The following is a 25,298-nucleotide window of genomic DNA, read 5'->3' as shown; positions in this document are numbered from 1 at the left end:
TCTTACGTGTCGCACACTGCATGCACGACTTTGTCAAAAGTCGTAAACATACATATACCGAGGTGATAGTCTGACTACCATACTGAGTTTACGCTCCGCTCGCAAACTCAGCGGATCATGGGGAGCGGACGAAAGCTTACAAGGCTGAAACTCGACCACTTAGCGCCATGCAGCGAGCGCCAAGCAGATGTATCAATCGGGCATGTTTTAAATTTGTTGCCTTTTCTGTGTTTGAAGATGATATACTAGTATACATTTTTGTTTGTTCCACGTGCACCGGGATCTCAGTTTAACATAACTGTAGAAAAGTATGAAATTGAAGTATGCCTTAATAACAGTTTGAGAACCCACCAGGTGATACGCGTCTTATTATGATAATGGAAATATTCAGATAAACTATATGGTAATATAACTGTAGTTGAGGTGCTTAAAACGTCTGCTACTTATATTAAAATCTAAAATTTATTGCCATACACACCTCTATATAACATGGGCGATAGCATGCCTAGTTCGGGCACTCCTGTACATGTGTTCTTGGTCCATACCAGGGAAGAGTATAGCTTAAACATCAGCTAGAACGTAAAAGGGCAAAGGAAACATGGGGTTTCTAACGTTGGCCCTTTTAATCGCCATCGCTTCTTCTGTGGCGACAGGACGTCAGCAATACACCAAGTGTATCCGTGAGGTAAGTAAAGGTTGTCGTAGTACGGATTAATTGTTGCCATACATTGTACCATGTACAACTGTCGAGCTACAAAGTTCTTTCATTCAGTCGTTTTGAATTTTCCCAGGGGCGGCTCCTTCCGTACCCGCTGGACACGTCTGGTCGCAGCCAGGACAAGGACTCCACCGTGAACCAGGACACTTCTTGCACCGACCACCCCAGCTCCAGCAACTCCGGTGAGAGAGCCATTTTAGAATCACCTTTTCACTTCCTCTGTTACTGAACATTTTCCATTTTGTTTCAAGTTCTAAAATATGCTTTGGTGCCGTTTTGGAGTGTTGGACAGGGCTTTAAATGTGAAGAGGATACACATGTTTAAGAGAACGCCTTTCTCCAAGCCTTTCCCAATATCACACAGGGATTTGCCATAAGGTTTGGGATGCGTTTGGGATCATCTAACGTTATAACGGAAATGATCGAAAAACATTCCCTGCTATTTTTATTTCCATCAGCGATTAACTATAAACCTCTGATACCCCCATATGTTCCCGTCGGATGCATTTGTTCGTGTTAGAAGAGGGGTACACATATGGTGGTGCAGCAATGGTTTAGTGTAGAAACTTTGTATAGTCTTGGTCAGACTGTCCGTTGAGTGTGTCTGAAATGTTGATATAATTCTCGAGGTTTTGGTCTATAACACAGTCGCCTCTGCCCCGTTCTACCACGGCACGACCCCCCTGTTCCGGCGGCGTGAGGTGACGGAGGTGTGCACGCTGTGTACCGTACACCGCGTCCTGCTCTTCCGCGGGGAGGTCTTCGAGTGGGGCGTCGGCGCCGACGACTGGGAGGATAAGGTACGTTGTAATTGGATTGTTACCTTCGCCAAGAAGGTTATGTTTTCAGAGGCGTTCGTGTATGTGTGTGTGTGTGTGTGTGTGTGTGTGTAAACACGATAACTTGAGAAGGCTTAAATGGACTGACTTGATATTTGGTAGTTGGGTAGGTCTTGATGAGACCTCAAAATGATTAGATTTTGGGCCCCCTGGCGGCTTGTCATGGTACTGCAGCAGAACTTCCGGTTTTGATATCTCATGATACAGACAAGCTAGGGTAATCAAATTTGGATGGTAGATAGCTCTTGTGCTGCGAATAAAGTGACATGAGTTTGAGCCCCCTAGTTGCTTGCTCTAGAACTGCAGGGGGGTTTAAAGGACAAATGTTTAAAAGAGGATAACTCAAGAACCGATTGATGGATCATCGTGAATTTTGGTATGTAGGTAGCTTAAGTGATGCTTGACATAATGAGATTACAATTATGCAAATATGAATGTAATTTGCATAATTAATGAGGAAATTCTCTAAATCAGCTGCATTCCATTATTGGAAGTCCAAGCTTGTAACATATGTTATTAAGAACGAGAGAAACACAGGCAGATATCGATTATGCAAATGAAGACTTAATTTGCATAATTAATGAGAAAATGTTATAATTGCATGGTGGTAACTGCCTTGAATTTCATACTTGGGGTGTTTGAAAGTTAAGTGAAGGTGAGCATAATTAAACATAACTTACTCAAATAAGGACCACATTTGCATAATTTATGAGGAAATGCTATGATGGCATTCTTTGTTAAGATAAGACTGTCTTTTGGTGTAGAATATGATCAACAGATATAATTCATGCAATTGAGGATCCTATTTGCATAATGAGGGGGATTAATATATAATTTCTTATTCATAAAGGCTAACTTCATTTGGCGAAGGTATGAGATCGTGGAACTCTAGTTGAGAATTTTTTTGCGGGAATCACTTGAACAGAAATGGGATTCAAATATACAAATATGAACAGCTCAAATACGTGTTACAGTATTCTTAACAAAATCTGGTGATTCTAGCTCTTCCTAGATCTCTCTCTAGATCCTCTCACTCCATCTCTTGTATCGATAAACCCCGGGCCCATGCTTGAAACGGTTGGCTATTCGTTCACGTTCGGATCGGAAGAGTACCAATTCACAAAAATGTTGCCGTCCTATGTTGTCAAATTGCCCTGTCACCGGCACATGACCGATCACACGCAACTAGTCAACTAACGAGAGCTTTTGACGTCAACAAAGTCGTAACTCTTTCTTATGATGGGTACTTCAGCTGGTTGGTAATATCCTGTTGTACCTTTCGTATCGTGTATAATCTACTGCTGTAGTTTATAATGTGTCCGACAGGTGGCGTGGGAAGGCTACCGCTGTCCGTCCGACTGCCAGATCCTTTGGGCGAATTATGCGGCCGGTTACAGCACTTGTACCCGAGAACAGGTATGAAAGGTTTAAAGATGCGTCGAAACTTTTCCATGCTTCTCAGCTTTTTTTGCGGTTATGAAAAATGGACATGATTGTTAAATCTACGATACCATTGTATCAAATTGCATTGTATGATCTCTAAATGCATTTTAAGCGCTAACTTTTCCAGTTTATCTTCTGTTCTTTGTTTCATTGTACTTTCTTGTTTATTTTATTTTCTAGGCTGAGCAGTTCACGCGGGATTTCAAGGCTCGCTACGGCACCTACAACCTGTTTACCAACAACTGTCATCATTTCGTCAACCGCCTGATGAACTACCTGGACTCGGGCTGCACCAGAATCCCGTGGTGATTGCCATGGCAACGTCGGACGTCTTCGGCATTCTCCGGCAAGTCGTCGGAATGACGTCATCGCTACAGGTGTCATCGTCAGAGAGACGAAATCATAATTCCAAGCATCATTTTGAGCAGGCGATGTGAATAAATAAATGATGTATCAATATTACAAAGTGCACTTATTTCTTGTTGTATAATTTTCTTGTAGTAAAGCAACGTGAAAGGTCCTTGATATGATATAACGGATTAAAACGAGCAGTGAGGTGGTAGTTTGGCAACTTTGGCTTCAATTTCAAGTTCAGTTTGATCTCCATATCGTCATTTGATAGCTTTAATTAAGTGAGATGCATAGCACATATAATACACAGTATACAGTACATAATTACTATAAGAACTATATTTAAAGCTCCTTGATTGTGGGTGACCATCACTGTACTATGGTAAACATCACATAGCGCTGCCTCTACAAATATTTGCAAAATGAATACCATTTTACGATACAAATCATCTCACTTCCTAAAAGTTTTGTGATAGGAAATGTTTTTTTTAGTCCACAAAGTTACTTACTACTTAGTTGAAAAAAACACCCCTGCGATTGTAACAATAGACCAGTCCTCTTGAGAGGAAGTGCGTCAGCACTTATTAGCGTCACGTGACCGTAATTTCCGGTTTGCGCTACTTGGAAGCGGTGCTTCGAAACTAGCGTCTGGGACAAGGTGTTTTCGTCCCTAAATTTCTCCGATTTGCCTGCCAGTTTGCACCACAAACATGGCAAAGGACAACGAGGGAGAGGAGAAGAAGTACGGTAAGTCGAGCTGCATGTTTTCCGACGGAAAAGGAGGGTAAAGATGGCGGAAACGTAGGGAGAGCGCGCGATCATACGGGTGTCAAGACTCAAGTGTTTGTCGGGCGTCCTTTTCCAAGTAAGGCGCCGACTAATTTATGTACAGCGCAATGGAGCATGTAGATCTTTGTAACGGGACTTGCGATCGTAGAATTCCCTGCTGTCTACAACCCGTCATCTTGTGCAGAATTTCTTCACCGTGTCGGAAAAGTCCGTTAATGAGAATATGATGAAGTGTGACTTGTTTGCAGTGCCTTTCTCGGCCCACCCATAATTTGTCCGTCACTCACCTGTTGTTGTTTCCGCGTCAAGGTGTGCCAGGCGCTCTACGTGCGTCGTGACAGGTGTGCAGAACAGGTTGACGCTGGTTTCACATCCTGTTTTACACCTTCTTACACGGCGTTAATGCCGTGTGAGGTATCATAAATTACATTTGGAGAATATACGGCACATTTTGACGCCAATATCTTGAGAAAATTTCATTTTCTTGGAGGTATTATGTTTATAAGTATGACGTATGCGTGGACACATGTCTACTTCCTTGTTGACAGGAATAGGGTGACGCCCTGTTCCAATGGAAAAAGTCTATTTACACTCCTTGAAACAATTAGAAATGTAAACTGATATGTGGATGTACAGTGTACACTGATATACATCCTGGCAGCTATCTGATCTGAAAACAGAATTTTTTTATGAATATAGATTACCATATCGAGAACTAGTGATAATGTTCCAATTTGCAGCTAAGAGATAAAATTTAAAGCAGACGCCTAAGAATAACATGTAAGGGTTAGAACTCATACTGAGTCATAGCATGCCCTGCTGGTTTCGAAGTTTATGGTTCGGAAGAGAATTGCGTTTAATGAACTGTAACTGTAACACATGTTAGAGTAACGTGTGGGCAAAAATTTGAAGGTACGAAAACTGTATACATACACAAGCAAACTGTGTACATCACATTTTTCCTGCATGTAAATAATAATTAGAACTAAATATAAGGTGATGTCACTATAGTACATGTATTCTAAATGTGTCTTGAATGAGTCATGATTCTGTGGTTGACTTGTCGATGAATCAACCATAATTATGAGACCTAGAGTAAAACTACATGTACATTTTATAGGTTCTAACAGTACCATTGGACTTTTCCAAAGAAATGAAGTTGAATCCTTTCAAATGTGAGATAAAAAATTTAACTAGTGTTTAAAAAAATAAAATTACTAGCATCATGTTCATCTGTATTCAGAGTCAGACTGTAAACTTCTGATTGTATGCTGGAGATAGTGGCATTTATATAACCTACCTGGTAGTCTGGATACAGTCACAGGAGATTTAAGTCTGCTTTTCTGTCCAACATACAGACATTATATAGTACAAATGGTAAGGTTGCAATCAGACTAATCAGAAACTAATTCTGATTATAATCTAGCATTGGTGCAAGCTGTTCCTAACAATAAAATATATCTTGTACACAGGTCAACACAATACTGTACAGAGTATTAGGCCTACATCTTTCCTGATGACTGGCATTTGATCTTGTAGCAAGAAAATGAAATTACAGTCCCCGGTGATATCATTAGCCACTTGTTGTTGCACTCCTAGGGAACCACAATGAGAAAGCAGGACTAAAAGGTCCTGTAATTATCTAAACAATCATTGACAGGTCCCAAAACAGTGTGGATTTTATCTTGTTTTGTTAGTAATAGTCTGGAACCTAGACTGGTGGACAAATAGTACTAATTTGCCTTGAAGCTATGTAACCATGGTAGAGCGAGCAGTCAAACAAACCGTGTTGAAAGATAATTCTATATGATCTATCGATTGGTCATTGGTACATTTTGGAATGTCAAGTGCACGTTAGGTGCACAAAAAATACCTGCACAACTCCATTTGTACTTCTATATAATGCAGGTGGTATTGTAGATAATGGGTAAGATACAGGTGACATCAAAAATTCAAATGTAGCCAGATCACATTCAGTAGTTTTATTGCTATTTTAGTTGTTGAAACTATTATAGACTTGCAGTTGTGTAAACATACACCCACTGTACCAGTATGTGCCTTGCAATCATCAACAAGATTTGTTTGTTTAAAAACATTTTTATCTGCTAAAAGGTCTCCGAACAGAGGAATTTTCTCTTTTGTCTTTAGTACATGTACTATGATTTTGTCTTTAGTATTATTAGCATTTATTAAGTAGCTTTGGCAGCTTAAGTTATAGTAGTGTAATTTTATGACATGATAGCATGAACACTACTGTCACTTTGTGTAAATATACCTGTCCACAATGATACCCAGGAGACTTGTTTGATACTCTAGCCGCGACTTCCTTTATTTTTTGGTCATGATTCGTAGCAAAGGAAAGAAGGGAGTCAACGTGTGTGCGGTGCCCCTATGTGCTTGGCGTGCATTGAACGGGGCTGAATAAACCATGAAACCCGATCTTGTGGGACAAAAGATGCTGCCGTCACTGGACATGGAGATGGCGATCTATTTACGAAAACAAAGGCGGGGTTGCCCTAGTCGGCTCCTTTGTCCCAGGGCATTATTGTGACGACTATTTTGGTTACCGTATTTAGGGAGTGCCACAGGGGTCGTCACACCATTCCTCATGCACAGGCAGGGCCTGATGCACAGGTGTGAGAGATAGGGAAATACACAAAAATGCTAACCTTGCTGTTAAGGATGCATATTTTCTACAGAACTATGGATAAATGTTAATGGCAAGAAGATGTACACTTGAGTGAGTCATTGATCGTATGCATAACTAACATGTTTAATCAAATCAGATATTCCTATGGCTACTACAAACACCTGACTGAACACCTTTTCATATTACAAACACCATAAGGGTTTGAGAATTGACTTCTCTTTATGATAATGGTGTTTGGTAAATGTGTTGTGTTAACAGAAACAACAGTCTGACTATAGAAAAATTAAAGGGCAAGGTCACAAGTCCTGTTGACATCTGGTGACCAGACAGTTTCAATTTTCTCTGCCCTTCCTTAATGGTGTTTTGACATGGTTGCCTGACAACATATTAATAATTCAGCAGAAGAAAGACCTCTCTGACGCAGCTACAGAATCATTTGTTACTGTCTTGGAAAATGGTCCAGACTTTCAAACTTCCAAAAAGAGAAAGATGTCTTACTTTACAGACAGAATATTTTTCTGTAACATTGCCACAGTTTATATCACATACCAGAAATGCATGTTGTTGAGTGCAAAATAAAAACTCATAAAATACACAAGATCTCGTCTTTAGCAGTCTGAGAACCTTGAATACGACTAAGAGAGAAAAATGTATTCATTATTGAAGACTGAGTATTGATTGGTATATTGTCATTTACATCTTGTCCAGCTTTCTAATAAGTGTGACAGTAATTTGTATAAAATATCTGGAAAACTGGTTATGATGAACCTATAGCTGGCAGGCTTTCCAGTTCAGACAATTTTACTCCACATAAAAAAGAATATCTCATGAGACATTACATCCCAAGGAGGTGTACACATTGATTTAAATAGTGTTGGCATTTTAACATGGTAAAAGGATGTAGAATACAATAGGCAGCAAACACTGCAATGTCACCTTTAATACACGACTCAACTTAGTTAAAGGAACCATTTCAAACAGGTGTGTTTGTTTTGAAGTTCATCCTTGTGCGCTCTTGTGTGGAGAGGAGTGTACTTATGTCAGATCTTCTTTTGTTGCAGGTGAACCAGCAAAGTTTGATCCTGAGTTCAAAGGTCCCATTGACAACAGGTGAGTCAACAGTATAGGTTAAGAAGAGCTACAGCAACAAGCTAGGAAAACATCAACATTTACTTAGAGGTTTATACACATTTACATGTTACAAGCAGATGTAGCTTGAGTTAAATATATACGTGTACATTTCACTTGAAAATTTTACAGGGGAATCTAATGATGAAACTATAGAACTTAAAATCATGAAATGCTGGCATGGTTGCAAGTCCTTGCAAACGTAAAATCAACGCATTTACATGTATAACTATAAGTGTGAAGGGAAATTACTAGGGAGAGATGAAAATTACCATATGGGACCTCCCCTTTACTTTCCTTTGCTACACTGTAGCCAGTTAATATTTCTGAAATGTTCTTTCCATGTAGCAATGACAACTCTTTTTTTTTAATGTCCTTGCTCTTTCTTAGCATCGACCTGAAGATTTAATGTCATCAGGTAAAACATTAAGATTAACTCAAAAGTTTCCATCTGTACTGTGTAAACTTCTATAACCTGGATTGTGAGACCCTTGCTCTCTACATGTGATCGCCAACATCTGTCCATTACTACTGGAATCGACCCGCTCTCACTTAATATTGGAAGTCAGAGCGCTAACATGTGGTTAGACTATTAGATTAAGTAGTCATTTGGGACCACATCTAGTGCATTTTTGTTATCTTTTTTAGGTCAATTGTTGCCAGTTGCCAAACAGATAGTGCAACTACTGTAAATTGTATAATAACTAAGTTATACATGTAGGTAATATTATCATGGATTATTAATAATATTATAGGAAATCTTTGTACTGTACTCTACATGTACTAATACTAGTTCCAAGGATTACACGCTCAGTCAGTGTTTTTTTTAGTTTGTTGGTGTAAATGTCTTTCATAGCAGGGCCCTGTTTCATAGAATCAAGTCAGTATGGCCTTTAGTCAGATGAGGTCAGGTGTGATACATGTTTTAAAGATAGTGACTGACAGCTTTGAAGTTTGATTAGTTGCCAACAGCAATATGTATTGTGTAGTCTCATCTGGAATGTCTTGATATAAATAACCTGACTAGCCTTGGGCTGTTACACAGTATAACGATTAATGAGAAAGTATTTTCTCATAGGACCATTCAGTTTATTTTGGTGAAAAACGTTCAGAATTGGTTTTGAAAATGAAAACGTAACTTTGAGCTTTGAACAATTGTTCTTTTTTTTTTGTACCAAATGTATTTTTAAAAAGCATGGCACGATAATGGTTGGAATATAATAAACTTTGAGGATAATAACTGTACTAATTTTTAGTATTTTAAAAAGCTTGGCACTATATGGTGGGGATACAAATGTTTTCATTTTGTTCTCCCATATGTTCAGATGTTCTGAAATATTAACATTAGAATACATGTGTACATCACCAATCTCAATGTGCAAGTCTGACATTTGGTACAGTCGTGACACGCTAGACAGTTTAACATGCTTTCGAGCTGAGTCAGTTGCTATATGGAGAAAACAGTCAGGCCCTCAGACTAATCAAGAAATACCACAATGCTAAGCATGTGCAGACATGATTTGATCCATATATACAAGAGCCTTTCTTGTTTATGTTACAGCACAAGTCACAGAGAAAAAGATTAAACGAACGAAAACATTATATACAAAAACTCGTGCATCAGAATCCACAGTGAATTTAGTAATAATTGCCATAACAATCAATGGCTTAAGATAAGTTTACATTTGGTTTAGTCAATAAAGATACCGGTATGAGAGCATAAATTATGTATGGTACCAAAATAGAACACAAAGCGTGCCTTTGACATGTACAACACGAAAGCTCATATCTCCTACAGGAGAAAAATGAGTAGTGATTCCATGACAATGTCACAACTTTATAAAAGACTAAAACAGATGGAAAGAATTTTTGATATTGACATAACTGTATATTATGTGTAACACACTCAATTAAAAGTTAAAAGCATAAAGTAATACTTTGTTGCATACTGACAGGGTTTGTTTGTTTGTTTGTTTCAGGAGCTGTACAGATATCCTCTGCTGTCTCCTGTTCATTGTTTTCATTGCTGGGTTCCTGGCTGTCGGCATCCTAGGTAAGATGAAAAGGACATGTTTCTGTTCATTTGGCATGTTATTTTTGATCTTTATGTACAGAAAAATATTCTGATAACTGGCCACATATAAAATTTAGATGTCTCTATTGTGATATTATGATTGATAGCTCAAAGGTATGTGAAATTTTAGTATGTGGCTAATTATAGTTATACTGCAGAGTGTTTGTATACAAATTTTAGTCCAAATCAAGTAAGTTGCTTTAAGCTCTGTGAAAATTATTGTCTCTAATGTGAGGTACTAGTATTCTAACTGGTTGTGTTTTATGTTATTCAGCATGGGTGCATGGAGATCCCAAACTGCTGCTGTACCCTACCGACTCCCAGGGTAACCTCTGTGGCAATGGAGCCTATGCGTAAGCACTGATTGTGTTGACTTATCCCCAATAGCAACAGATAATCACGTCTTGCACAGATGAAAGTACAAAATTCTTTCCCTCTAATGATGTTCTTTGTATATGTGAAGCTTTAATGCAATTGCAGAAACGGGTGCAATCAATAAATGCTTCACAGACTGGAGTGCCTATTCAATTTGTATCTATAGAATGTCATGAAAAAGCTTTATTACCATTAACTTCAGGACAGTGATTCCTGTTTTAATTCATGCGTATAGCATAGACGTACTGTACTAATTTGCATATAGACTCTAGATGGTTCAAAACAATCATGTAACAGTAAACTCTTTTTAAAAGGAAGACTGGTCATGGACATAGTTAAAAAGCAAGAAGACTATATCAATGAAATTATATGAAAACCTGAAGCATAATGCAGCTTGTACAAAAATCCATAGGATGAACAGAAGATACATTTGGTGTTGAATGTATGTGCATAAGTAACATAATTCTTTTATGTCTTTCCACCATAGGAACAAACCATTCCTGCACTTCTTCAACCTGCTGGACTGTGCAAGTTTTGCCAGTGTGCTGAATGGCTGCCCTACACCACAGGTAAAGCTGGGCATCCAAAAAAAACCTTGTGGTCAAATTTAAAACCATTTCCACTTCAAAATCACCGGTATCATGAGCTAATCTTGCCCAAGTGTCAAGTATGTGTCAAGGATCTTGGCCAAGAAACATTTCCTGATTGCAAACTTTGTCTCACAAAGAACAGTGGTGTGTCATGACCCACAAATAATGAACACTGTGGCGTTCTCTCTATATGTACAATGTACAACTCTTGTGCTGTAGGTTTGTGTGGAGTCATGTCCTACAGAGTACTGGGCGTTTGCCGTCGAGCTGTTAAAGATGACAGCGGGCCAGGAACCTGACTGGTCCAAATTCATCTGCACCCCTGACGTCAATATCACTGGCTCGGTAAGTGTGAATAAGCCTTGTGATCTCTAACCCTGTCTCTTGTCACACATCCTATAGGTATGTGTGGAGACTTGTCCCACAGAGTACTGGGCATACGCCATAGAGACAACCAAGATGAACCTGGGACAGGAACCAGACTGGTCCAAATTTATCTGCGTAGAAGGCGTGAATGTTGGCAGTGGGGCCGGGTTGGTAAGTCCAGAAGAACTAACTAACATCATTGTTTTTTTTGTTTTTGCTTAGTAGTAGTGGTGTCTGGTGGATGCTGCCTACATGTTATATCACCCCCACCTCCACGGCTCTCAGCATTTAGTTTACAGCACGTCTGCTATTAACTGTTCTTTTCGTTTTGACATTTTGTTTTCACCATGCTTCTATCACAGCTTCATGTTAGATATTTATTTGTCTTGTTGTTCATGTGCACAAGCTAGATAGAATTGCAATGTCCTTGTTTTGTTTGCTAATTTTACTTTTGTTACAGTGTTTTTTGTGTCTTACTAAACACTGTAATGTGTTTGGAAATACATGTATGTGTCTAGTATAGAGTGCATGTCATATCATATGTTGTTTTATGTACATGTGCATTTATCATGCTAACATACACACACATCCCCAAAGTTTATACATAAATCAGCTTATATTTAAGAAGCATTTTTTGTGAAATTAGTGTGGATACTGTACAGCAAGGAGAAAAGAAAATCAATGTAAATTGCCAGGATATTTCAAGTTCTATCATGCCCCTTTGTTGTTTAAATAATCTGCATATTTTTCTTCCCCTTTCAACTTACAGACTGCTGCCCAAATTGAGCAGTATGTGAAGGATGAAAAGTGTGCAGCCTACACTGTATCAAGCAAGGCCTGTAAGTATTATAACTTATAGTGAAATCTTGTCAATTGAGTTTCATATAAAAGTATGCTGAGAGCCTGTCGTTGACTAAAACAGCAAAAAATGTTTGCTACAGAATCTATTCAAAACATGAGAGGTAGTTTGATTTCTACTGGGTTTCTTCTTATTTGCACAGAGAAGTTTCCAGTGTTGCAGGATATTTGCTGGAATTAACATGAACATATGAAGGATTGTGCAATAAAGTTCCTATATTAAAGAATTGAGACAGGAAATCATCTGTAAGTGGTTCATATGAACAATGACATCTAAATGTAATTAAATGTAATGAAAGAAAAATAATATCTTTTGTTTCCAATTGAAAGTAAACATTGTCAAGTGTGTATCTTTTTTCCTATATATTATACATGTACATGTAGGTGATATATAGTAGAGGGGATTCATTCCTCAAGCTACCGACATCTTGCACACGCAGTCGTCCCTCAGTAAGTAATTCATGTACATGTAGGTGATAAATATAAAAAGATTATTGATACTTGGCTGAAAGTTGACCCCTGCTGTTTGCGTAGACGGTGGACGCTGCATCCCGTCCCTGGTGGAGACTATTGGTGAGACTCTGCTGGATACTGGTGCTAGTGCTGGTAACGTCGCTCTGACGGACAGCTCTGGGAACAACATCACCGCTGGGCAGATTTCAGCTGGAACAGCGTAAGTACAGTTGTTATTCACTTTAAAATTTTTAATGTTTGTTTCCCTTTTCTTTTGACTCCTCTTGCTGTGGAAAGTTATACAGTCATGTGTGTGTATGTAGTGATTGAAAGAATGTTTGTGTAGATGTTACATTCTGACATCATGAATTTGGTACATATATTACAGTGTAAATGTTGAAAGTATCAGATGTATACATGTCGACATTGTACAGTATTGTAAAGAAACTTTCTTAACAATTTATTTTCTTTTATTCACAGGGCGTTGGCTCTGGTCCTCAGTGCACAGGAAGTTGTCCAAGAGGTTTGTTACAACTTTTTGTACTCTGCTATGCAAGTAATATTATTTGAGTTGCATGTGAAATGTTATCTTTGTTCTAACTTGGTGTACACTTTCTAGAGTTTGAAAGTAGCCAACTTAACAAGAGAAATGGCATTCAGTCTTTGTTGTATATGCGTCATGCATACATGTAGTTTTATTGTCCTCAAGTTAAAGATGACTTGTGTACATTTCAGATATTCACAGATATGGTGGCCTCATGGTACCTCATCCTTGGGTAAGTTACATCTTTAGAACATTTAGTTTCTTAACTACCTACGTATATAATAGTGTAAGAGAACCACAATAGCAAAATACTTAAATTCAGGACAGTATATTGCACTATTGGGAGAACCTTGTATTAGGAATCTCTGAGCTGTAAAAGAATTGTTGACAGTGTTTACATTTCTGCCACTCTAATTATTGCTATTTCAAATTCCAGTGGACTGGGTGCCTCAATGGTTGTCTCCTTCATCTACATCGTCATCATGCGGTAAGAACAGTCACATTATTTTGTACTTAGTATGGTCTAGTAACAGTTATCGTATGTTCAGGGGAAGAGTGGTACTTGATACAATGTAATTGATATTCAACCTGGTCCATGCAAATCCATAGGTAAATAAGTGAAGCTTCAAACATACTTTCTTGATTTCAGTCAGTACATGTATGTAACTGTGACGCTATGAATATAGGGTCACATTTGCTACAGACTTAAGAAACAAATATGTGTAGTAAGAAGAACAGCCTTCTTCCTGTGTGTTACATAGGCCTGTAGAAATACTTAATTACAATTATGATGTCTTATTCCTTTGTTTCACAGTTGGATTGCTGGAGTCATGGTGTGGTTCACCATCTTTGCTGTGATTGTTCTGAACATCTTTGGTAAGCACTCTTTTTTGTCAGTCAGAACTTTGTGTCTTATTTGCTGAATTCTTTGTATTTCTTTAGGGATCTATTCAGTATGAAAAACACATCAAGGTACTAGTGTGAACTCATTTTTGATGACTTGATTATTTCTTTATATAAATAGGGATCTACTACTGCTACACCCAGTACGTGGAACTGGAGAATGTGCAAGGCTCAGACTTGTCCATCTCTGAAGTGGGCTTCACCACCAACATCAGCACCTACACAAAACTGCGCGACACATGGCTGGGCATTGGTAAGAACAATTCCACATTTAAGTGGAGAATTTCCAGTAACTGGACCATAAATACCAGGGTTAGAAGTTTGACAAAGATGTACATTTTGTAGTCTGTGAAAAGCTCAGTTACATATCAAAGGCGAAAGATGGATGTACAATGTAACTGCTGAAGACCATTGAATTTGGTAGTGAATGTCTATGTATAACTCTGGACTCACAGTATAATTTTATAAGCTAGTGGCTGCTGCTCTTCATGCAAATTGCAAAAAAAGCCAACATGCTACTGAAAGTTTGCACACATTCACAATGATTGTCTGATGGTATTACATTTGTAGGATAGCATGAAAGCTCATTAAATTGTGTAGATATATTCCATGGTGAAGTTTGATTCTTGTTCAACACGAGTAAAAGTACCTTACTCTTACATCAACTTTTTATTGAAGTCTACACACATTCACAATGACGAAGGTATTGTTTTGTTTTGTTCATGTTCCTCTACATCTAACAACATGCTGCCATTTTGTCCCGTCTCCAGGCATCGCCCTGTCAGTCATCCTGCTCATTATCCTGCTCATCCTCATCTTCCTCAGGAACCGCATCCGCATCGCCATCGCACTCATCAAGGAGTCCAGCAGGTGGGACTGGCTATTAGGCTGGCTTTGAACAACAGTTCTTGTTGTTGTTCAATGTTGACAATATGAACCATAACATGCTTTTTGATGATATTGTTTTTAATGTGGCCATTTAATCACAGTTTTGTTTGGTTTGCATAACATCAAGACTAGATTGGGTTTTAAACCCAATCTAGTCTTTAGTCTAAAGACAGTATCACAAGTGATGTGTTAGAGTTAGTGTCATAATTACAGTACAGTTGATGCCATTATAGGCCTGCACCCATGCTGCATTCTTAGTAAGCATTTCCTTAAAACCAGTAAAAACTCTGTCCTTTTTTCAAGGAAGATTCCGATTTTGGTAGAGGTTCCTGTCCAAAATAAAATGAAAACATTTCAGATGCATCCACCAGTGCCAACGAATAATATGATTACAGCCTTTCAGTAGCATTTTATCCAACAGTTTTCAGGTCTGTTAATTTGATACCTGATGTATCTAGACAGTGTAATAAATGTATTTGATTTAATCTTGTGTTCCAGGGCTGTTTCCAACATCATGTCCACCCTGCTGTTCCCCCTGATTCCCTGGATCCTGCAGCTCATCCTGTTTGCCTACTGGGGAGCCGTGGCTCTGTATCCTTGCCAGACTTGTCTGTAATGACTGATGCATGTTTATTCATAGGAAAAAGTGGTATTTTGGAAGCAACAAAACGACTACTGACAATGTAGATTTGCCATACTCTGGCGAGTGGCTGTCAAAATTGAACTGTTGGAGTTGTAAATTTCCTTTCTATTTTGCTGGTACATGTACTTGATAGGAGAGGAATGGACATTTTTGTTTTAAGTTTGCAATTGAAACAATTCTGTAATACAGTTGCGGTTACAATAGTAATACAATGTCATTACATATATACACGTACATGTATTCACCGTATCATGATTTGCAACTGAGAGGTCACTGCAAAAGCCACAAAAATAAAACCGCTACAAACATTTCGAGATCTACAGTAGTGCAAGGGACAGCAAATCGTGTTTGCTAAGGGGTCTGATCAGTTTAAAAAGAACTGTTAAGAATAGTTCACTGTGCCGTGTTTGTCCCTTGACCACTGGATAGCTTCCTGGCATCCTCAGGTCAGGCCCAGTTTGAAGTCCAGGACTACAACACCACCAACTCCTCTACTCCCAGCAACTTGACTGGGCAGTCCTGCACTCCTTCTGTAAGTACAGACGGAAAAACCTCCTGCTAAAGCTTGCTTCTCACATATGTACAGATAAGTAGTGGACAATTCTTTTCTGGGTTCAATATCTAAAGTATCAGTGTATTTTTGATAACTTAAAGTTAACACTGGTGTGGTTATGAGAAATTTGAAGATTGTGTTTTTGACTTTGATGTCATCATTTTTATTGCTTGATTCACTTTCTTTATCTTTCTTGATTGAAGTTATTCTTTACCTTGGATGATGCTGATGTGCATACATTTTCATACTTGATATTCCACAGACTTTTGACACCAGTGCTGTCTCCAGCAGTGTCCAGTGTGCATTTGTCAAGTATGGAGCCACCAGCCTGTAAGTGAATCTTATAGTTTCCTTGTCAATGATATTATGTTGATCAGAAAAATTATACTGTAGTAAAAATGAATGGTTTATACATTAAAAAACTGGTGAAAAGGGTTTTCATGTTCCAAGTAATCTATTAGATTTGTTTCCACAACGTAACATACATTGTAAGAAAACATTGCCTCAGAGAAACATAACTTTAAACAGGAACTACACACTGTACACGTACATTTTAGGTATAGGGTACATGTATGTTAGGCATTTATATATAAAAGAATGCCCAGTTGGTTTGACTGTTTAACTGTACTCTAAAGACCAATTTCACTTCTACATGTAGGTTTTTGAAAAGTACATTGTACTACAGTAACAGTGACTGTACTTGTATGTTTTCCCTTAAGGTATTGAATACAATGCTGTTTTCTTTTCCTGCCCCAGGTACTACCAGAACCTGTTCTACCTGCAGATCTTCAACCTGTTTGGTCTGTTCTGGGTGATGAACTTCATCGTGGCGCTGGGACAGTGCACGCTGGCCGGGGCCTTCGCCTCCTACTACTGGGCCTTCACCAAGCCCAAGGACATCCCCACCTTCCCTCTCACCGCATCCTTTGGACGATCCCTCAGGTGGGTTCTCATGTTCCTTCTTCTATTGGCTACATGGAACAGGTACATGGAACAGGTACATGGAACAGGTACATGGAACAGGTACATGGAACAGGTACACCATGTACATGGAACAGATACATGGAACAGGTACATGGAACAGGTACACCATGTACATGGAACAGATACATGGAACAGGTACATGGAACAGGTACACCATGTACATGGAACAGGTACATGGAACAGGTACATGGAACAGGTACACCATGTACATGGAACAGATACATGGAACAGGTACATGGAACAGGTACACCATGTACATGGAACAGGTACATGGAACAGGCATATGGAACAGGCATGTTGTCAGTCTGATTTACTACTTGTGGCAACATATCTTTGCAGGTAATTTCCAAGAGGATCCTTTGGTGGCAACACAATATCCATTGGCCAGAGAAGTGTCCTTCAGTGGCTAATGAACACTCCTCTGGCCAATGGATAAAGTCTTGCCACCGTAGGATCTGACCCCTGTAACAGGGGCAACAGCAGCAAAATAATTAAATCCTGGATAGTGAGTGAGTGAGTGAGTAACGTACAATGTCCCTTGCAGGTACCATCTGGGTTCTCTGGCGTTTGGTTCCTTCATCATCGCGGTTGTGCAGATCATCCGTGTCATGCTGGAGTACATCGATCACAAGCTCAAGGACAGCGAGAACAGAGCAGCCAAGTTCCTCCTCAAGTATGCTGTGCATTTCACTCATATTCATGTCTTTGAGACAGTTCTTAAGTGTAGAAAAGTTGGCTCCCATTTAACAGAAACTGACTCAAAAATACTCTCAAAGATATACCAGATACATGTACAATAAGTCATTCAAACTGTTTGATATGGGCCGTGTCTGTGAGCATTTTCCACTTTTGTTTTTTTTAATATCATTGGATCTGATTTTTCTTTAGGTGTCTGAAGTGCTGTTTCTGGTGCCTGGAAAAACTGCTGAAGTTCCTGAACAAGAATGCCTACATCATGGTACGTCAGAGTCATTCTGTTGTCATGGTGGGCTTAGAATAAAAATATTTCACTCTTCATTGACAACAATTAGTTGTAGAATTTTGATGCAAACCTTTGTTGAATCCTCATCATGTTTTTTCCACAGATTGCAATCTATGGCAAGAACTTCTGCGTGTCGGCTAAGAAAGCCTTCTTCCTCATCATGAGGAACATCCTGAGGTAGGTGGGGCTTAGTTTGGGGAAGGGTGATCTGGGGGGCTGTGATGAAAGCTTGTTATAGATCATTCATTGATGTAAAAAAATTATTGTTTTGAGTAAGTCTGGAGTTAAATGGTAATAGAAGTACCATGGACAATGAGAATTTGGTAGATGACCTCAGAAGCTTATGGTAGACTGATATCCCAATAGCTACATTATTTGAATTATACATTGTAATGTAAATTATACGATGTAATTATTATTATTATTTTGTTCCAGTTTACTGCACAGTGTTATCTAATTTGAAACAAAAACATTAACATCTTTAATCACCATCTGAAAAATTATTACGAATGCATTATTGTAAGTGCATATTTAGTATAGTCAGATGTCATTGCTTGATGTCAGGATTCATTCATGTCATGATTGATTGATGTTATGATTGATTGATTGATGTCATGCACTGTTATTGGTAAAGACATTCCAATGTTGAAAATGTTTATGTTCATTGCTATACTGTTGTACTGTGTGATGATCCTTGATTGTGCTGACATCATGCCACCTCCATGTCCTGATGATGTCCTGCCTGTCTCACCTCTCCACCAGGGTTGCTGCCGTGACCAGCGTCACAAACTTCCTCTTCTTGCTCTCCAAACTGGTGGTGACTGGAGCCATCGGTCAGTAGGCCCGCCTGGGCGAGGCATAGCTACAACCCCCACTGTAGCCTCCACTCGAACTCACCTTATACCTCATCTATAAACCCAATCACACCCTCCATATCATCCAACTACAACATTGTGCCACACTCAAACATGTAACATGCCCTCTCACCTACAAGCTGATTCATGTATTTTACACCTTGTCCTGCACCCCACAAACTACACGCTTTGCTTCCTCACTCAGTGGTTGGCATGTCCGTAACCCAACGTTCTTACCCACAGAAGGTGTCTAACCCTGCCGCAGTGGTGGGTGGCTGAACAGGAATGGCACTCATGCACCTGGTGTCTTTCTCTCTACTGCTGGAACAGTTACTGTGCACTTGATAGATGTTGTTAGCCACTCCACAAGTCTTTCCTGTATGCATATTTTTATGTGGTAAACGTACCACAGAATGCAATTCTTGGTCAAAAATTCATGAGCAACTTGAAGAAGCAGATTTTGTTCTTCGAGGATGTTTTAGAAGAGGTGTGGCTAGCAAAAACTGTCAGCAAGTGGCATACTGTCCCAGTGAAGCAGGAAAGAAGCATGTAGCACGCTAACCCTCCCTGTTCTAACCCCAGGGTGGCTGCTGTTAACAGTGTCACAGTTTTCCTTATGTTCCTGGGCAAGCTGGTGGTCACTGGGATTGTTGGTTCGTAGTAACACAGGGCTGTGCCTGTTACTAATGGCCAGTCACTGCTCTGTCACGTGTGCTTGCACTGTTTGCTGTGGCGAAGGTTTCTTCTCACTCACTCACTCACTCACTAAATAACATATGCTCCTAACCTTTCCTCAGAAATAGGACACTCAATTTTACATCCTAGACAAGATTGTTGCTTTCTTTCATAAAAGTTTTTAAAAAATATTTTTTTTATTATTATGATCCCACCTAGGTTTTGAATCATTGGCAGCAATCAACTTTAGCTCAAAGATTTAGAAATTCAAATTTTATCAAATTCAACTGCAGAAGTGTTTTAAGATTGATAGCAGAAATTTTGTACATGCACCTAAAGTGAATGTATGAGAGCTAAAATGTCCTTGTCTTGTGATAAAGTGTGTCCCTTTTCCTGAGTCTCACGTGTGGGTTTGCAGTGAAGTTCACCCTGTCTGTAGTTCTGTGCATGCTATGGTGTGCTGTGGTATGGTGTGGTGTATGTAATGTAATATGCTTGCAGCAAAGGTGGCTATAGTATGTAAAATGACTGCCTTCATGCTGTTACTGGGCTGGTAGTTGTTGGTCTGCTTGGTAAGACTTCCACTAACATGCTAGAGCTCAAAACTGTTACTTATTTTAACTGTCTTTCTAGTATCATTCTCTTCTGTCCCTGTAGTTGCATTTTGTAGTTGCAAGTAACAAGGAAGCAAAGTAAAGATTGAGATCCTATCAAAAGTCTCAAAGACAGGGAGAAAGTACCAGTTTGCTTTGGAGGAAATTTTTGATGAATGGAATTTAGTAATGGCCTTGCTAATTGTTACTTTTATTGTAACACTAACAGCAAACATTCACAAACATAATACCCAATGTACATCATTCATATCGACAACAACCATCACATGTAACAATTTCACATTATGTACACTGTAAAAGTCATAAGTAAGCTGTATCTGGTAGATCAGATACAAATTGTTACGCATAATGGTAATACCAAAATCTTGATACTATTCTGTAAAGGCTATCTGGTCAGAGTTGAACTGTTAACTGACCAAAGTACTGCTCAGATTTTCAGCATAGTAAGAAATTTGACACAGCACCATACTCTATGTAATGGATACTAGTAGCCTCTTTTGAATTGTTCCAAAGAATCCAACTTTCAAACAAAAAAAACTGCTCTGCTGTTGTTAATGTAAATGTTCTTTGTAGAATTTTAGGCTCTTCACACAAAGAATCAAATTTTATTCCAACTTATACAGACTAAAGCAAACTGTTCTCTGTTCTAGTCATCTGCTGTTATTATGAGTATGTGAAAACTGTTCCCCCTTCTCCATCCTATCAGGTACGTTGTCCTTCTACTTCTTCACTGGGAGGATCACCTTCGCAGCTGAGTACGTTCCCAACCTGAAGTACTACATGGTGCCCATCATTGTGAGTACAGTCTAACCATTCTTATGTCCAACATTAAGAAATAACCATCTGCTAAACATCATTTCCTCTGTTTTATTTACCTCTTTGTGATCCAGACATGTGCAATATTGCTTCATAGTTTATTATCGTATTGTCCCTATGCCTGTTGATGAATAGATGTAAGCCAGGAATTGTTTTCTTCAATTTTCTTTGTGGAGCTACCCATATGTCACATGTGTGACCATTTCTTTGACTGTGCAATATGTTGTACAATGTTTGTAGGTTGTTGAAGATCATGATACCTGTAGGTTGAAGAAATGATCATCAGTGTATTACAGTTCCATGTTGTTGATGTTCCCCTTTGTGCTCCCCTCCCCCCCAGGTTGTTGTGATTGGTGCCTACATGGTGGCTGCCTGTTTCTTCAGCGTGTACAACATGGCAGTGGACACTCTCTTCCTCTGCTTCTGTAAGGAAATAATCACTACATGTACTATAGACTGTAATGTGATGTCTTATTTATACATGTACATATTGAATTAACCTAAGTAAACAAACTATAAAGTTTGGCAAGTAGGAAATATAAGTGTGATATTTTAAGATCACTCCATCCAAATCTGCTCAATAGACATTTTTCAGTTCTTGAATTTGAAATCTGCACAGCTGAGGAAAACTATTGGTTGTTTTAGAATCCATGAAGACTAGTTGCTTTTTCTGTCGCTTTAGCAACTAATGGAAATCCCAATAAAGTTAGTTTAAGTATCAAGTATCAAGTTTTGCTTATGATTCATTGGACAAAAATGCTACCTAGCAGTTTGTGGATGTATTACATGCTAGATCCTTCATCTCACCTTTGTTCTGAAAGTTCAGCCAAATTGTAATGTAATCTCTGTATTAAAGGCTTGTGTTTTGATTTCCCCCTAGTGGAAGACCTGGAGCGTAACGACGGCTCTCCTGAGAAGCCGTACTACATGTCCAAGGAGCTGATGGGCATCCTGGGTAAGAAGAACAGGAAGGAGGGAGAGAAGGAGAAGAAGGGATGCTGCGGGTGCTGCTAGGTACCATGGAGGAGACACGGGGTGGTACCCAAGTAGTACTGCAGACTGTCTTCAACTCATATTTGGAACACAAATCTGCTATTGACATTGTGATTACAAAGATAGGGAACTTTTCTTATAGGAACATGTACCACACATTCAAAATCTTGAACCATGGAGGAGACAACTAGTACTGTCACCAGGAAACTTTTATAAGAATCAAATCACACATATTTGGAACACAAATCCACTATTGACATTGTGATTACAAAGATGGGAACTTTTCCTACATTGTATATTAACAAATCTCATGAATTCAAAACTTAAATCTGGTACCATGGAAGAGACACTGTGTGGTACACAAGTAGTACTGTAGACCATCTGCATAGATTCAAACAAGTTCAACTTCTTCTATAGGAATCTCACATTTGGAACACAAATCTGCTATCAACATTGTGGATTACAAGATAGGGACTTTTTCTATAGGAAAATGTATCACACATTCAAAACTTAAATCTACATGAATTTTTAAATGCAAAGGATTGAAAAATTTCTGTGATGCAATGTTGGAAATTCGACATTAAACTGTGTATCACACAAAGGAACGAGGAGTGTAAAAATGGAAATTAAAATACATGTATGTTTTATACAAATATTTCAAGAAAGTATTACTGTCACATAGACTGTTTTTATACTGCAGACAAAGCAGGGACTGAATGTCAGAAATGTTTGCCATACTTACTGGCAGGTATTTTTATTGAGAAGTTATAGAACTTTCCTTCTTATGAGGAGATGTAGTGAAGTGAGGAACTTTTTTTAGAAGTCACGTATGATTTGTAGATGCTAGAAACACCTCTTAGTACATGAAGCTGTCCTCGAGTGTTTTTAAACTTAATGCTACAATGTAGGATGAGGATATTCCCTCCTTATGAAGTATATACACAAAGTTGTTTTATTGTACATATTGCAAAAATGTCCTGTGTGTAAGTTGTGAAATGCCTTACATGAACCGTCCTAGCTTCTGTTTTGTGACTATAGCTTTTAAACATTTCTACCTAGCATTGCTTATATTAGCTTATTACCATGTTTAGGAACATTCTTAGGCTTGATGAATGTTTTGGTTTTTCAGAAATGCTACAATAATGTGTTAGACATTTGTATTCAGTAGACATTCAGTAGAAATTTTCAGGTTGACAAAACTGGTCCCTCGGCTTATTACCTAAGCTCCCCTATTTGACAATGGTTGAACCCTATTGAGTATTGACAGTGGAGTGTTCCAAATGAAGACTAGGGGTGCCATTTGATAATTCAACAGAACACAGGGACTGCCACACTGTGCGGATAGGCCAAATAGAAAAAAATTGACTAGAAGATATTCATGTCGTGATGTCATGTAATTTAGAGTTGTTGAAACAATCACACACCAAAACTGACAGCAAAACATTCCTAATCATTTCTAGAGATGAAAAAACACCTTAATGTTGCCTGAACAAATAGAATATACAAATGTACCTCTTGTCTATGAGTGGGACCTTTGGTATTAGGATGATGTTAGAAGCCAATTTTGATCTACAGGGACTAAAAGAAAACACAAGTTTTACCTTAATGCAATGATCTGAATATCTAGTCTTTGTGCACAAGAATGAACTTTGCTAGCTGTTGTCTGTGAAAGGGAGTGCCTTCGAGTTTTTATGGCCAAAATGTCTGTGAATTTTCTACTGTTTCTTGCAAGCTGCTGCAATACATGCAAAAGGAGCTGTGTTGGGATTGGAAAGAGAGAACCCTTTTTTTTCATCTTCAGTCAAATCAAGATTTTTATTCAGTCCCTTTTTAACAATCTATATTTTCTGTATGATTCACATGAGGAAGGAAAATGTAGACCAAAAAGTAACTCTTAGAACCTCAGTGTTGTATGGTCTGACTTATAGCCCAGAACTTGCACATTCCACCCAGTGTTTTTTGTGTTTGCATTTGAACTGCTTTTAATCTGGATTGATGTAAATATTGCACCAAGACTAATCTGTCTGTTGTACATAATTGTGATCTCATTGCATTGAGAATTTGCCAAAACTCATACTTACCTAGCATTTATTTCTCTGTTGTTTTTGTTACTTAAACTGTAATAGAAGTTTGTATAAGACTTGTAGGAAGGAAACATCCTTTTTTCTGTAGTTGTAGGGTGTTGTGTGCCAATTACAACCACCAAGATTTACTGTTTTGTTTGATTCATATTCTATGATTTCAATATACAGCTGTAATCAGGCATACGCAATGAATTATGCCAACCCAATTACATCGTCAACATCATAACACATATTACATAGACTTTCTGGACTAATTAAAAACAGATTTACAGGATGACACTTTCCAAAACACAACACCCTAGTAGAGTTTTTGTTTAGGTTCTGTAGTATTGATGGATTGCAATGGACTCTGATGATGATTTGAAAGATTACCACCATTGTAAAATTTTTAAATGCACAATAAAGTTGACAGTGTATATTTGTCTTTTCTTTTGTACAGCAATGAATGTAACGTTACAGGTATTTTAATTATTAAAACACCGCCATTTACATTTCGGTACTACATACATGTAGTATTACCCTATTAGAGCCTAACCTGCAGTACCGCTCCCGGCCGCACCCAGAATAAATAGTACAAATTTCCCGACCTTTTCGGAATGGCCAAATCTCTAAAGGCTCTCAAAGGGGTTGAAGTTTTGTGGCTTTTTTCGAAAATGTGACCATATAAAAGCAACAATAGCTATAGTCAAGACAGTTTCTAAACAAAACAACAGGATATAATCTCATAAATGACACGTTTCCTTCGCATTTTATGAAGAGAAATGGTTTAGTGTACATTGCCTATAAATTGTCACGTTCTAAAGGACTGTGACGTCCAAATCTTTAAACTATTTTGTGAAACAAGCTTAAGAAGACTTTACAAATGTAATAGTGTGTTTTAGCGTACAAACTTCACTGAATTCGAAGTTTTACCTCCGCGAGGAAAAATGCGACTGCCGTACCCGCGGTTCCGCTGTTGGTTGAGCCAAATACTTGAGCTGAAACATACGTGAGAGGTCAGGTGTTTTGGGCTAGGGTTAGGGTTAGGGTTGGTATTAGAGTTAGGGTTCAGATAGTTAGGGTTAGAGTTGGGATCATTGTTCAGGGCTAGGGATAGTTTAGATTAAGTTTAGTCTCCCACATCACAACTAA

General features: G+C 38.6%; 2 protein-coding genes across 4 annotated transcripts; both read left to right on the top strand.

The window, feature by feature from the left end:
* Nucleotides 1-530: 530 nt before the first annotated feature.
* On the top strand, nucleotides 531-3,463 carry LOC109484607. Its single transcript, XM_019787950.1, has 5 exons — nucleotides 531-685; nucleotides 792-900; nucleotides 1,367-1,518; nucleotides 2,884-2,973; nucleotides 3,181-3,463. Exons 1-5 carry the CDS (start codon nucleotides 599-601, stop codon nucleotides 3,307-3,309), a joined length of 567 nt encoding a protein of 188 aa, XP_019643509.1. The 5' UTR covers nucleotides 531-598; the 3' UTR covers nucleotides 3,310-3,463.
* Nucleotides 3,464-3,945: 482 nt separating this feature from the next.
* On the top strand, nucleotides 3,946-24,583 carry LOC109484509 (choline transporter-like protein 2). 3 transcript variants are annotated; one of them, XM_019787804.1, is made up of 25 exons: nucleotides 3,946-4,098; nucleotides 7,852-7,900; nucleotides 9,898-9,971; nucleotides 10,267-10,345; nucleotides 10,855-10,936; nucleotides 11,177-11,302; nucleotides 12,093-12,162; nucleotides 12,716-12,854; nucleotides 13,115-13,157; nucleotides 13,370-13,410; nucleotides 13,615-13,665; nucleotides 13,993-14,054; nucleotides 14,203-14,334; nucleotides 14,852-14,951; nucleotides 15,468-15,560; nucleotides 16,042-16,144; nucleotides 16,428-16,495; nucleotides 16,922-17,107; nucleotides 17,694-17,822; nucleotides 18,038-18,107; nucleotides 18,235-18,308; nucleotides 18,894-18,964; nucleotides 20,981-21,069; nucleotides 21,431-21,515; nucleotides 21,971-24,583. In XM_019787804.1, the coding sequence occupies exons 1-25, from the start codon at nucleotides 4,062-4,064 to the stop codon at nucleotides 22,102-22,104; spliced, it is 2,187 nt and encodes a 728-aa protein (XP_019643363.1). In that variant the 5' UTR covers nucleotides 3,946-4,061; the 3' UTR covers nucleotides 22,105-24,583. The 3 variants fall into 3 exon arrangements, with proteins under 3 accessions (XP_019643363.1, XP_019643362.1, XP_019643361.1); XM_019787803.1 differs by lacking the exons at nucleotides 11,177-11,302; nucleotides 18,894-18,964 and adding exons at nucleotides 11,360-11,494; nucleotides 19,568-19,638 and having other exon boundaries at nucleotides 3,947-4,098; XM_019787802.1 differs by lacking the exon at nucleotides 11,177-11,302 and adding an exon at nucleotides 11,360-11,494 and having other exon boundaries at nucleotides 3,947-4,098.
* The last annotated feature ends 715 nt before the right edge of the window (nucleotides 24,584-25,298 follow it).

The sequence above is a fragment of the Branchiostoma belcheri genome, unplaced genomic scaffold, assembly GCF_001625305.1.
Source record: "Branchiostoma belcheri isolate BF01 breed outbred unplaced genomic scaffold, Haploidv18h27 scaffold7, whole genome shotgun sequence".
Classification (NCBI taxonomy): Eukaryota; Metazoa; Chordata; class Leptocardii; order Amphioxiformes; family Branchiostomatidae; genus Branchiostoma; species Branchiostoma belcheri.
The sequence above is the reverse complement of the archived record's forward strand: the minus strand, read 5'-3'. Positions and strand labels throughout refer to the sequence as shown.

Excerpts from the sequence above, each read along its gene's own strand:
- LOC109484607 (XM_019787950.1), top strand. The coding sequence starts at position 599 with ATGGGGTTTCTAACGTTGGCCCTTTTAATCGCCATCGCTTCTTCTGTG. Across the intron at positions 686-791 it reads ACACCAAGTGTATCCGTGAG|GGGCGGCTCCTTCCGTACCC; the intron begins GTAAGTAAAGGT and ends GAATTTTCCCAG. Across the intron at positions 901-1,366 it reads CCCCAGCTCCAGCAACTCCG|TCGCCTCTGCCCCGTTCTAC; the intron begins GTGAGAGAGCCA and ends TCTATAACACAG.
- LOC109484509 (XM_019787803.1), top strand. The coding sequence starts at position 4,062 with ATGGCAAAGGACAACGAGGGAGAGGAGAAGAAGTACG. Across the intron at positions 4,099-7,851 it reads GGGAGAGGAGAAGAAGTACG|GTGAACCAGCAAAGTTTGAT; the intron begins GTAAGTCGAGCT and ends CTTTTGTTGCAG. Across the intron at positions 21,070-21,430 it reads ACTACATGGTGCCCATCATT|GTTGTTGTGATTGGTGCCTA; the intron begins GTGAGTACAGTC and ends CCTCCCCCCCAG.